Below are 13,501 nucleotides of genomic sequence, written 5' to 3'. Positions count from 1 at the left end.
AAATTGTCCCAAATAAAAGGGAGGCTACTCATGTTGTATGGAAAGGAAAATAAGTAAATTCTCTGGTATTGTTCAGGGGGCCAGGCGAAATGGGCCGGATCCGGCCCGCGGGCCGTAGTTTGGGGACCCCTGGTCATGATGAACAACACTGTTAAATACTGTTCACCACTTTCAATTTCATGTTCAGCACATTTACACCTACCTAAAATATTCTTTACTTTGCTACCATGAGGAATTTTTGCACACATGCCATGATTGCATTCTGTACAACATTCCATATAGTTTGACTTCAGAGTGATTCATAATGCACTGTGTTATCTATAAAATGTTGTTGCTGTGATTTAAATATCACATTGGCATTAAAATATAAGCCTATTTCAAGACACAATACCAAGTATTTCAACAGAACAATCTGCTTAAAATAATTTCATGCATTGTTTTTTCACCAGTGTGTTTCTGTGTTTCCTGAAGTCTCCATCTTTACTTACTTAAAGACTTGGAACTCATTTATGGGTTTGTAACGGCACTTTAGCACCAAAATGTTGAATGTAATGCAGCACTCTGCTAGGCACCTAATGGACCTTTTTTATGGGAGACATTTTGACATGATGTAAATAATAAAATACATAGTGGATAAATCCCATTAAGCTGCTTTGGACATAGTGCCCCAGCATTTGGCATGTTGGCTCACTGTCACACTGACATTGAAGCACTTGAACAGAACAGAGCCATCATTAATGTTATTAGTTGTGTTTTTTTCAAAATGTTGTGGGAGGAACTCCATTGAATTTGGAAACCTCAAACACTCTAAATGTTCTATCAGACACTAGGGCCAGGGACAATTGCTTTTGTGCTCTAGGATGTTGTTCGCTAGTAATACTGATCAAACTGATGAGAGACCTTATGTAGTCTGTAAATCAAGTGTAGAAGGAAAAGAAAAGAGGTTTGTGTGGCAGAGAGGCCAGAGGCAGTGCAAGATCACAGGATACTTTACAGACCCTAGAGGAAGCAATAGCCCGACTGCTCACTTTACAAAGCCTCTCAGCAGAGGCAGTCCTGCTGTTTTGACAGCGCTGTTGAGATTTATATGTGCTGACAGGAGACCAAGGGAATATATTAACTGACAACACTGGGCATTGCGGAAAGCCTATATGAGACAAATAAAGATCTGCTGACTGACCTGCATCTCAGAAGGAGAGCCTGCTTCAGCAGTGCAACACACAGGAAGTGTGTTGCTGTGGAAAATTTGTCTACGTCGATAGCAGAGCTGATTAGTTGTAGAAAAAAAAGGGTAAAGTACACACTTTTTCCCCCCATGTGTCATCTGTGCATGTGTGTTTTTCTTTTGTGTCTTTGTCAAATTTATCAGTCTCTGTATCTGATTGAGCTATATAATGGCAGCAGTCATAACATGTCAGACCTTTCCTGACCAGGTTGTTTGACTTTAATACGTTGCGTGAAATGCAACAAGCATTTTTAGCTTGACCTATTGCATAGAAGAAGCGGACAATGAGAAAAGACAAAGTGCTCATTTAGAGTCACCATAACCGCAGGTTTACTTTTAGGTTGAGGTATCTATCATTAGCTAGTGTTTAAATATATCAGGGTCCGTCATGGACTGCTGTGTGCAAAACACAAATGCCTTTGTCAGTCCGACACAACACTAGATAAATTCTCTCAGCACCAGACCACCACCACAAATTTGCTTGTGGTCAATACAATAAGGCTTAGTGGTTGATTCCCCCCCCACACACCCTCTCCATTGTTTCTAATTGGCTGGGGACTCTGTCAACCCACACTTGCTTTCAATTCATAGCAGTTGTATTCATATCACTTGGCTATTATTTGCTCTGGCTGACCCATTGATTGCAGGTTTAAATCCTTAGCTCCTCAAATCGTAACATCACCCAGCTATTTCACAGCTGTGTTGCCGTTAGCAACAATGAAAGAGCAATATGGAGATCAGTTGCTTCAATTACGCCTTTGGTAGAAGGCAGATCTAAAGATGGGCCCTAGACAAAAGTGATCTGTGACTGGGACTTCTACATCTGTCACTCTCCACCCAGCCAGGTGTCTGTGTCTGTCAGCAGGATTATTCCTGATTGGACTGATAGTTGAGGCAGACCCCCTGGTTGGGTAACCACCTCCTTTTTATAGCTCAAATTAAGAGAAAATCAAGCTCTACGCAATGGGATGAATGCCCCACCCTCCCCTGCCTTATGCTACCCACAGGAGGACATCAAAGGTGTGATTTGTCCACTCTCCGATGCTTCCTTCTTCGTCCAGACTCCCTTCCATCTGGGATCCTCAGGGAGAAGACGGATATCTGACAAGGGGCTTGTAAGCCTCTTAGCCCCCCCGTAGCCCAGCGCTCCCTCAGCCCATGTTTTCCTAATTTAGTTGTGTAAGGAGTCCACTGCAAGACCCTCGTGCTCTGTTTGGATTGCAATTCTCTTTGTGGCTCTAATAGACAGGCCATGTTTATCAATTAACACGACTCAGCCAGTGGCAGGTTCAACTCTCTAGAGGCCGCTAGCATTAATTCCTTATTTGAATATTTCCTTATGGAGCCAATAAAGTATGTTTAATTGGGGATGAGTTTCGCCATATGTTTTTTTTACTCTTTTCTAATTTTCATATTTTTTTCTGACTAATTCATAATTTCTTTTGTGGATATCCTTGAACATATTTCAGTAGAACTGATTTATCTTCAACAGAAAAATGTCAACATTTAATATTTGACGCAGAGGGTTTTATCAGGTTATTAATTATGACATTTCTTTTTCTTGAAGAAATAGGAACGATGTTATGATTAGTTGTCTTTAAATTACAGTCTTCAAGAAATGTAAATGCACTAAACAATTTCCCTAAACCTTAGAGTATCACACCATGGCTCCCGAGGAGTTGTCTCATTTGACGATGAAGGAACAGTAACAACTTGTCCAGCACGCACCAATTTCTGAGAAACTCTTTCCATTTTGTTGTGGATGTGACATAGTGTTATGACAATGCATATAAATTGACAATAATATTTCAAATTGTGTACTCAAATATGCCTTTGACGGTTGAGTAGCTGCAGACACGGGTAGTTGATGGTCGGTATGTCAAAGGGGAAAAAAAATCATTTTGGGGTTTATATCTTATCTTATTAGCTTTTTCCTGTGAGAAACGCCCCCCCCTAAGAGGATCACAGAGCTAAACACACAATGATGTGTTTCCATCGGTGGCTATTCATTCAGGATCCCCTTTTCCCCACTGCAGCGTTGCGCTGCAGCCGCAGGAGGCCGGTGGCCACAGATGGTTCTGCAGAGAGGGCTGCGCTGACTTTCTTTGTTTTCACATGAACACGTTTGCCGTGTAATCCCGGATTAACGGAGAAACTTTGTGTTAATTTACAGCTGTAATGCAGCATTTAATTAATATTGTTACTCCCCAGCAAACACATGGGCTGAGTATCAGAGTAATCAGAAGAGATGTTGGTTGTTACCTGACTCTGCTCGGGGGGGGGGGGGGGGGGGGATTTATATGTAATGGAGATCCAGTCTGAGGTTTCAGTGGCTCTCCACCTCATTCTGACTCCCAAAGGAGACACCACTGCCTATACATGCACTTTCTATGAAACATATTGGTCATGGTATTGTGTGTGCACATTCACGCCACACGCACACAGACACACAATATCAATGACAGAGGGCGCCTCTGAAACAGGCGACTGCATATGGGCTCTCTTGATATCAGTCACTGGCTGTGTGATCTTGTTATGCAAAGTCCCTTAATCCCTACCTATGATGAATGCACGCTGGAATAGAGCAAGGCTTGGCGGGGGTGTCCACTGTGCTTTGCGAATGAGTGCTAGCAAAGAGAGTCCTGATCCCTCTCCAAAAGAAGGGAGAGCACACATGAGATCATGTCTGGAAGAGCGTTACAGTACGGCAGTGACGGAGACGCTGGCAGGGGCGGTTTAGAGCAAGACAAATAGACATGAACATGTTGCCCCGAGATTCACATTAACCTTTAGACCCTTTGCTTCCCAACAGAGGAATTAAAGGGCCAGAGATGTTACCGTCCCACCTGTGGGAGGGTTGAGTTTATAGCTGCTGTGGAACTGAAAGAGAGCCCTGAACAGGCTGTGACTGGAAAGGGGCATATCATTCGGGCACTGAGGGCATATCCTCAGAATGCCCTCCACCACCTGCTCGAGCGCTGTCATTCATAGCAGCGTCCACAGGATGAGGGCTGCATGGGGTGACAAGGGAACAGCGGGAGGAGTGGAGGGGGCAGGACACGAGGAGGCAAAAGGATGGAGTTGGTCTTTTTCAGATCAGAGATGAAATTGCCAATGAGATAAACCATTCTAGAGATTAAAGAATAGATAGGAGGTTTAATAAAGGGAATATAGTTGGCATGAATGAGAGCATTGTGTGTGTGTGTGTGTGTGTGTGAGAAGAATGGGCGGTGGGGTAATGGGATTAGGGGTAACACCTTTGGCAGGGCTGGGACAGCCACCTGACACCCAGTCTGCTGGGGACATGTGGAGTAAGGGGGTGGAGGTGGTGGAGCAAGGGAGAAATTGGGGGTCTAATCCGTGTCCATCTTTGGGAAGTCATTCCCAGAGCTCTGAGGATTTGGGGCTTTGGTTTCCGCTCTGCTTGCTTTGGTTAATAATACCCTGGGAGGGAGAGCAGACATGGAGAGAGGAAGAAGGGGAACAACCGAAGGAATAGGGGCGGCGGAGATGAAGATTTCTTTACCCTGCGGTGGTTGGCGGGACACAAACCTGAGCTAAAAATGTTTGAAGTCAAGAGAATCTTGACATCAAGGTGTATCTAAACATTTTTCTTTCTGTGTGTGTTACACGTGTGTCCAGGGGCACCTGCATACACACATGTGCATGAAAGTGTGTCAAGATTGACTTACCTTCCTGGGTCCGTCCAACAGGTTGCAGCTTCAGTTAAAGTCAACAACCTGAGTGGGACTCGGCTGTTTGCTCAGAAGACACACGGATTGTCCTTGTGTGTGCGCGTGTGCTTGTGTTTGCACGACAGAGTGTTTTTCAGCCGTGTGGGTGTGTGCTGGGGGGGTGTCTTTGTGTTTCTATGGTGCTGACAGGAGTTGATAACAGCTCTAATGATTGTGGAGGCAGCACAGTGTCACGGACTCGCTGCAGACCGGGCCGGAGCTGCTCGGCTGGATGTGTCACAGCTTCTGTGTTTGTCCATCACCGGAGCGCAAGGTGTTGATTGGTCAATCCTACACGGGATCAAAGTTCAGGCCAGTTTTCTGCTGTGAACTGGCTGCTCAGTCTCTGAGAATGAAACACCAGGGAATGTGCCATTTTAGCAGGAGGCCAACTGTGACAACCCTGTTCACACCTTTTAAGAATTAAACCGTGAATAGTCTTTTCTTTCAGAGATCCATGAAGGACATGAGCCTCCCATAAATGGATCCGTCGCTGTATCATTCCCACAGCGCTGTGTCTGATCACTACGCACATTGATACTGATATTGTGGTTGTATTATATTCTTTAGGTGGGCGATGTTCCGTGCTACGCTGGGGAAGAGCTTGGGATTTGTGGGTTACGCTGTCCAGTATGGCTGCATTGCACATTGTGCATTTGAATACATCGGCGAAGTTGTGCTGGTTTGTATATAATAATAATAATACATTTCTATTTCTAGATCTATTCACACGAAATAATTTTTGCTGTTGTTTTTTCAGTGTTCTGGTCCATCCATGGAGCCCACCATTGACAATCACGATATTGTCTTCTCGGAACGCATGAGTCGTCATCTTTGCAAAATTCAAAAGTAGGTTTTTATGCCATAGGTAATAAAAAAAAGAATTGCAATGTTTGTAAATATTTTACAATTAATGTTTTTGATTCATGTAAATAAATAAATGTTGCAGTTCCATGCTTAAAAGGAAATTCCCTCAAATTAGGGATGAATCTTCATGTGCTCTCAATGAGTCAAAGGTGACAAATGTAAATATCAATCAATTATGTATTTGTTTCCTCTTAGGGGTGATATCGTCATTGCGAAGAGTCCATATGACCCAAATATAAACATTTGTAAAAGGGTGATTGGATTGGAGCATGACAAGGTGTGCACAAGCGGACCGTTGGCTCTCTTTAAGACCCACACTTATGTGAGTATATTTACATCCTTCCAGATTACATTTGTTTCACTGTTTCATGTTCATTGTCTCTGTGGAATAAAAAAAAGTTTAAAAAGATACGACAGAGAATGAATGTGGAACTAGTTAGAATCTCTGTGCGTAATGCAAAACCATCTCTCAAGCCCTTTGTTTTTCTTTGTATATCAGGCCTATATACTATAATGGTTGTTTACATTTTAGACTGCACGCATCCATTTTGTGTTGTTGGTCAAAGTATCAGCTTTCGACACCTACATTTCCTCAGAACAGTGATAAAACCAGAGCGTGAGCCAGGGTTCTGCTGCTGAAACCACTGTCATTGCTTTTCTATTACTACTCTCCCCAACGCCCACAGCTCAGGCCTGCAATCTTTCTGAAGCCTGTTAGAGTTAGTGCCAGGCGAATGGACAGACTGATGGGTGGGCATGTGTGAGAGTGTGCGTATGACTGCAAACCAAAAGTTGTCTTTACGTTGCATGTTTTTGAAATGTATTTTATGCATTATTTCATAGACTATTGGCCTGACTGTTGGATGAGTTCAGCAAAGCGCAGCGTAAGGCCAAACCTGTAAGCATCGTTCAACAAATCAAATAGGAAATAATGCAGGGACCCGAACCCGTGATGGAAGACACCTTTGCATTTGTGACTCAAGGTTCCAGGATGGAGTGAGAGAAGTTTAAGTTTGAATCTTGTCTGCACATGCTGCTACACAGAGCAGGTTATTCAAAACGCATCTGACGATCACGGTAGAATATATGGTTCCCATTTTAATTCTTCAAGTCCCAGGAGCAACATCTCACTGTATGTGTCATCATAACTGAGAAAATACCCACTGTTCAAATAAATGTTTGTTGGTTCCCCCCCCCCCCCCCGCCCCCCGCCCCCCAGAGGGTGTGTTAGTGTGTGTTTGTGCATGACTATTAGGATGGTGTGAGGCATTATGGGCGGAGCTGTAAAGATGCATTTTGTAAGGCGCCGTTAGATACTGTCATCACCTCTTTGTTTTTTATACATTTTCTTTTTTTGGTTCTGACAGACAAGCAGCTCGTTTCCACCCTCAAACATCCAACAGCAGACTAATTGCCCTGTCACCTTTATAGGAATCGCTTCTATGTTTGAGCCATCATGTCAAAACAATGACACTTGATCCCTAATATTACAGCAACGCGAGTGAAGGGGAGAGAAGCTGACAGAGACACGGAGAGAGATTAAATGTCCCCGTATGTTCTGCTCTTTGCAATAAAGATCGAGTAATCTGCTGACAGACCAACTCTATAAGCCTGTACATAGTTAAGATGAGTGTAATTCACTGCCTCTATCATGTTAATGTAATGAGAACTGTAATGGTGCCGCTCTCTACCCTTAGTGGAGGCTCCAGTTTCGCTGCTTCTTGATGCGTCTCTGGCAGGTACACGGCACCTCGTTTTGACCCACCCTACAACCGCAGGGCGACTGTAACCCCTGCAGTGTGTCACACCGGAGTCTGCACCCACAGCGGTCTGAAACGACTCCACATCGGAACACTGCAACTTCCCATTTGGCTTACCTGGATCGAGAACGAATCTCCTTAAAACCATATGCCAATGAGTTTATGGCAATTCAGATCCGCTTGAAGCAGCAGTCAAGGATGTCGCTTTATCCGGCTACTCCGAAGCGTTGCACCAGCCTAGTTTTAGTCTGCTCTTTCTTTTCTTTTCCCTTCTCATTCTTGTGATTTTTAGAGTTTCTCTTTGAGGACTCAAAATCAAAGTTCTTAATTTATGTGTTATTAAACAGATGAATTGACCGTTGTCGTGATTTTGCTCAGGCTGGCTTCCTACTGTACACAGCGGGAAAAACTCAGCCTGAGGTTTGTGTGGTTCTTCAAGCCTCTTCATCACGACAGACACGATAAATCGAAGATGTTGCAAAACGGGCTTTTCTGGTTGGGCAGATGACAAGCGGTGATGTTTCTCTTTCTCGTGCTTGGGAGCCAGCATGTGTTACCATGTTAATGAGGTGTAATGGTGGGAATCCAGCATGCTGACATATGGTTCTCAGATGACTCCTTTAATGATATTCATTTGTGGCATCATTATTCACTGAGTTGTTTACCTCGTGTTAGGTCAACATGTCACTAGCTCTTGATTGTGTCGCGTCGTCTGTCTCAATTATGGAATATGAAACACAATGCAGCATCTCCGATCGGAGATCCATGTGATGGGAATGAGGAAGAACCGACGACACCTTGGTGCTATATGCTAATATTAAGGTGCTAATATTTTCATCCTTTATGGTTTTGTTTTTATTTCCTCCAGAGGACTTTTGCCGTTAAAGTCCGGCCGCACAAAAATAGACTCGTGGATTGTGATGCCCATTATGACAATATAATGTGTTGTTGATCCTGTCTGCACATATAGGGGGGACAGCACACTTAATTAGGGCCTTTGACAAGCCTACTCTCCTGAAGTGATGAGATTAATCATAATTGGTGTCACTGTGAATCACAGCCCGCTTGGATGACCGCCCCACTGGCAGGTTGGTCCACGGTGGAGACCCTTGGACACTGCTGCTAGCCGTAGCTTAGCCCTCTCCAGCTCCCTCTCTCCCTCTCTGCCTAGCTATCTTACGTCGTTTTCCCTGGGTAAGCAGGGCGCCGATCTCAGCGAACAGCCTAATGACCCTGCTTGAAGTTCTTCTAAATCCCCCCGACCCTGTCCGTTACCCATGACCCCACGCCGGGGTTAAAGAGGGACAGGCAGGTTGATGTTAAGATAGACCGAGGAGCGAGGGATGACTCAGACAACACAATAAGAGTGAGGAATGGGGTTGGGGTGGAATCTGACCACACTATAAATCAACTCACTTTTACATCAGTTCAGACGTCGTATTTCAGAAATGTCTTTTATTTGATTGCTTTATTGTGGGAGTAAAACTGTACATAATACATATAGAGATGATGTTTTTGATGTTTGTTTCTGCTTTAGGTTCCAAAAGGTCACGCATGGCTAGAAGGGGATAACCTTAGGAATTCCAATGACTCAAGGAGCTATGGCCCAATTCCCTATGCCCTCATACGAGGGCGTGTTTGCTTGAAGGTATCAGGATATATATATATATATATATATATATGAAGGAAATTAATAAATGTGTTGTGCAAAAATTAGTTTTAATTAAATCTTTCAGGGGTTTGTTGTTAAGCCATTCAAATATTATTAATTTTTGACTGCTTTTTTTTTTGAGTCCAGGGTGGACAGTTTAAAGCAAGTTCAAAGCAAGTGTGTCTGATTGACCAAAGCCTGGACAACATATTGTCTAGCTTTCCATTCTGCTCTGTTGTCATGTCACTGGATGTCATAGCAGCCACAACCCTGGAAACGGGTCAGCCAGCCTTCTGTCCATCCGATTGGACAGCAGCACTCCACTGGAGGCCCTATTAGGACAGCTGATAAAATAACAAGATCTCCTATGAAGATAAACACACCATTAAAAGCCACATTAGCAAATGTGTCCAAGACGTATGATGTAGTGTGTAAATAGTCCTTTATTTGACTCCATTGTGAGTCTTATCTCTCTTTTAACCGATTGTTTCTTTGCACCCTTTGTCCCACACAGCTCTGGCCGCTGCACAGCATCGGGACCCTCAGTGAAAGCCCAACCAGACGGATCATTACAACTCAGAGTGACTCAAACTCAGATTGAATCATTAACTTTGTTTGCAACGTACGTTATTTGAGTCATTTTCCAAATAAAGGTGATATTTATAAAAATAAAAAAAAGAAATTGAGTGGTTGATTGTGATAGGTCTGGTATTTCAAGGACACCAACATCAAAAGCAACTTCTAAAATCATTTTGCAGTTACAGGCTCTAGCTGTGCAGTATTGTAGGATCAGCATGAAATAGCATTGCGTGGCTGGAGAGGGAAGTTGTGCCAGTGGTCTGTAGAACAGAGATGGAGCAGTTCTGCCTTCAAAGGCAACATGCAGTATCTCCAGGTGGAAGTTATATCAGTTATAAGGATCTTCTTCCAATCCAGCATTTCTATTTACGCCACCATGCATATCTGTGAATGGCTACTTGTGGTTGAATCATCTGAAATCTCATCTCAATCATGTATTTGTTGGATGTTTGTCCTTTAACTATGCTGTAAACAAGGATATCTGAAAATGTACATATTTATCAAAATCAGATTTTCGTGTTGCAAAAAAGATATTAATATGATGTTTACCGTTTCTTAGTATTATGGTAAAACAAAAGATTGTCTTACTGTTTAATATTTTATCAGGCTGCCAAAGCGATGGAGAAAAAAAAATTACATTTCCCATTTAACCATACAATATTAATAAGCACTTAGTAAGACCTCGTTCACCACTGAATGAATTTTGTGTGTTTGTGTGTGAGAGAGTCTCACGCTCAATATGTTACATGCATACAAGACAGCACTATTGTCAGCTTTCTGGAGCCAAACAATGTAAAGGTAGTTCGCCTTAAGGGAAAATAAGTAAACACAACTAATGTAGACTTTTCTTTAAGAAGCCCTCATTCCTGATCACATCCATGCTTCCAACATCATTTTTACAGGAGTAGTGTAGCATATTGTAGAGGGGTAAAAAGAAAGCATTGGTCCATGTTTTGCATTTTTTCTTCAAATAAAAAATGTAATTCATAATTAAAACAATATATAAGACAAAGTAATCCTTATTTTGCATTGTGGTTTGCCAGGGAATGTAGTTTTTTTCTATAGTGGAATACAGAGAACGGAAAAGGCAGGTTACTTTTTAAAATAGTGGTATTTGTGTATTTTATTATTACTGTACCTGTTATTCAATTAACTTGTCAATCAATTGCGTGAATTCTGGTGTACCCATTTTATGTTATTGGTAGATGTTGAAATGTAATGAACACAAATTGGCCAGAAAACCAGATGCTCAAATAATTTCGTGCAAATAATGGTGTTTCAATTTAAAATGTTGAGATAACATTCAAACAGTAGCACTCAAAGGGAAAGGCTGTTGTCTGTCACTACAGATCCCAGAGCAGCAACACGGTGACTTCATAGGATTAACAGTTCTACAAATACTTTCACAGAAAGCCCTGGACTGCTGCACATTTCTGAATTCTGATATTCCTACTCAGACCTTCTTGGACACAGAAAAATAGCTGCGCACGCATTCTGAGCCACTGAAGCTCAGCTGGTCATTCTCTGAGGCAGAGATGAACTCTTCTCCTTAGAACTCCCCAGGGGGAAGTGAGTTCCAGGCGGCCATGGGTCCCTGTCCAGCTGCTTCAACCGTGTGAAGGGGGGCCAGAGGGTCACAGACAAGGCTCCCTGTGACACTGAATTATCTGCCTGAGTGTGATTTTGCCTGCTGGGAGGGATGCTTAAGATTGTGCATATGAAAGAAGAAAAAAAGCAGGGAAATGCTTCAAGCACATCTTTGTTTCTCAAGGTTTAATATTCATCTGCTGCATGTCAACATGGTGCCAGTGTTCAAATGAAATGCTGACACAAGTGGTCTAGTAGAAAGCAGTTTTAAAGATCCTGCCCCATAGAGGGAGCTCTGACTGTCTACTATTATAACTTGAGTAGCAGCGGTTGAAAACGTATTTAGATCATTTTAATGAGGGTAAATAGACCTGAGCTGCAAGAAGGATATGTCTTTATCAGAGCCCAATTTATCTTCAACTGTCACAAGTCGGATCATTTCCCTCAAGTACCCAAAATGGGGCCATTCCATAAGTTGTGTCACGAGACCAGAGTTTCAGAAAAGCGACCAGGCAGAGGTGTCGTTTGTCATGCTGAGTAGGCAAAAGGCCGTGAGTGAGGCAGAGATAGGGATACGAAGAAACAGAAGATGGACAGCTGTGCTGAGCTTTGCATCGCCACAGATTCAGGCCGTGGACTGTCAGCGGAGTTGAGGTGTGTCGTCTGCCTGTTATAGAGGAGAGGGGATTGGAACCGAAGTGTATTGTCCTCGTGTTGCAACAGTACATGAATCTAGTGATGATCCTAGACTGTGGAAAAGAAATACTATCACCACCACCGTGAGAGACTTTTTGTCATTTGCTTTTCTGCAACGTATCTTGATAATTTGTCAATTAATTTTGATGCAGTTTAAGTAGGTGTGGACTGTGGGCCAAGGACTCGATCAAAGGGTGGATTTCTCATCATTGTGAAATTGGGCCGTGAAAATTAATAAAAGGCTTTCGAGACACACACACAGCATTTAGCTTCGAGTCCAGGGTGTATGTGTGTTCCAACAAAATGCAATGATACAACACATGAACAATCGGTCACATCATGCAGATTATGCTGCCCTAATTTTATACTAGGCAATAAAATCCGTGAAATGAAAGCATATTTCTCAAAGAGGAGAATGATAACATAATAAAAATAACAATTCATTATTATGATTCTCAGTTCAGTCCAAATGCTCTACTTGGTTTCTGAATTTCTTAAGACTGTATCACAAAAGTTAAGAGAGTGTAAAATGAAAACCAGCTGAAGGCTGCAAGCGATGCCGGAGCGACCGGGAGAGGAGAATGGTTTAATATTGGAGCAGAGATAGAAAGACAGGCTTGATGCCTCAGTGGAATTCAGGTTAATTGAATACTTTAAAAGTGCAGAGGCTTGTGAAAGAGGAAAGTCAGAGGTACGAGAAACGAGTGAAGTTTTATTTGTTTATGTACTCGTGATCAAGAATGTGAAGTGAAATAACAGCCTTACACCCACCTGCCAGATGTCCCCATTGCTGTGGCCTGCAAGCAGACACATGACCATCTTCAACACACACACACACACCAGCAGGAGGTCAGAGAAGAACTACATAGCCTTTATCAAGCCAATCTTTTTCTTGTCAGACACTTTAAATCAAATTCATGTCAACCCCACTTTGCCATGAATGTCAGTTCTCCATTTCTCTTACCCCATTACTATTCTGTTCATACATCCTGTTGTCTTCTCCTTTTCCTTTTCAATCCCTTCTCTGTCATCTGCTAGTGTTGCGGTTAGCTGATAAGGGAATTGCTCCATTCATTGATGGATCCTTTCATTGTCTCCCTTTAATCAAGCCTGTTAGTACTTTTTAATTAAGACATCACAGTTGCATTTGATCACTCTTGCTTTTTAGTCTTCTGTGTGCGTCTGTCTCTGTGTGTGTGTGTGTGTGTGTGTGTGTGTGAGGGGAGCAAAAAGAGCATGAAAAGGAGTCTGGATACTCTACCAGTCACTGCTCGGCATGTGAAGATGACTGAACAGCTTCAATCGGGGCAGATCCACCTCCTCCAGCTCTGCTCTGCCAGCCCTTGAGGCCTGCTGTGTGTACATCTCCCAAGCCAATGGGCATCAACCTCCAGAGATCCAT

The 13,501-nt window shown here is 42.9% G+C and overlaps 1 protein-coding gene across 2 annotated transcripts; it reads left to right on the top strand.

Moving 5' to 3' along the window:
- The first annotated feature begins 5,534 nt into the window (after positions 1-5,534).
- Positions 5,535-9,890, top strand: immp1l (inner mitochondrial membrane peptidase subunit 1). 2 transcript variants are annotated; one of them, XM_068741870.1, is made up of 5 exons: positions 5,535-5,641; positions 5,720-5,808; positions 6,079-6,148; positions 9,124-9,234; positions 9,752-9,890. In XM_068741870.1, the coding sequence occupies exons 1-5, from the start codon at positions 5,537-5,539 to the stop codon at positions 9,836-9,838; spliced, it is 462 nt and encodes a 153-aa protein (XP_068597971.1). In that variant the 5' UTR covers positions 5,535-5,536; the 3' UTR covers positions 9,839-9,890. The 2 variants fall into 2 exon arrangements, with proteins under 2 accessions (XP_068597971.1, XP_068597970.1); XM_068741869.1 differs by having other exon boundaries at positions 6,022-6,148.
- The last annotated feature ends 3,611 nt before the right edge of the window (positions 9,891-13,501 follow it).

Source organism: Brachionichthys hirsutus, chromosome 1, assembly GCF_040956055.1.
Source record: "Brachionichthys hirsutus isolate HB-005 chromosome 1, CSIRO-AGI_Bhir_v1, whole genome shotgun sequence".
NCBI lineage: Eukaryota > Metazoa > Chordata > Actinopteri > Lophiiformes > Brachionichthyidae > Brachionichthys > Brachionichthys hirsutus.
The sequence above is the reverse complement of the archived record's forward strand: the minus strand, read 5'-3'. Positions and strand labels throughout refer to the sequence as shown.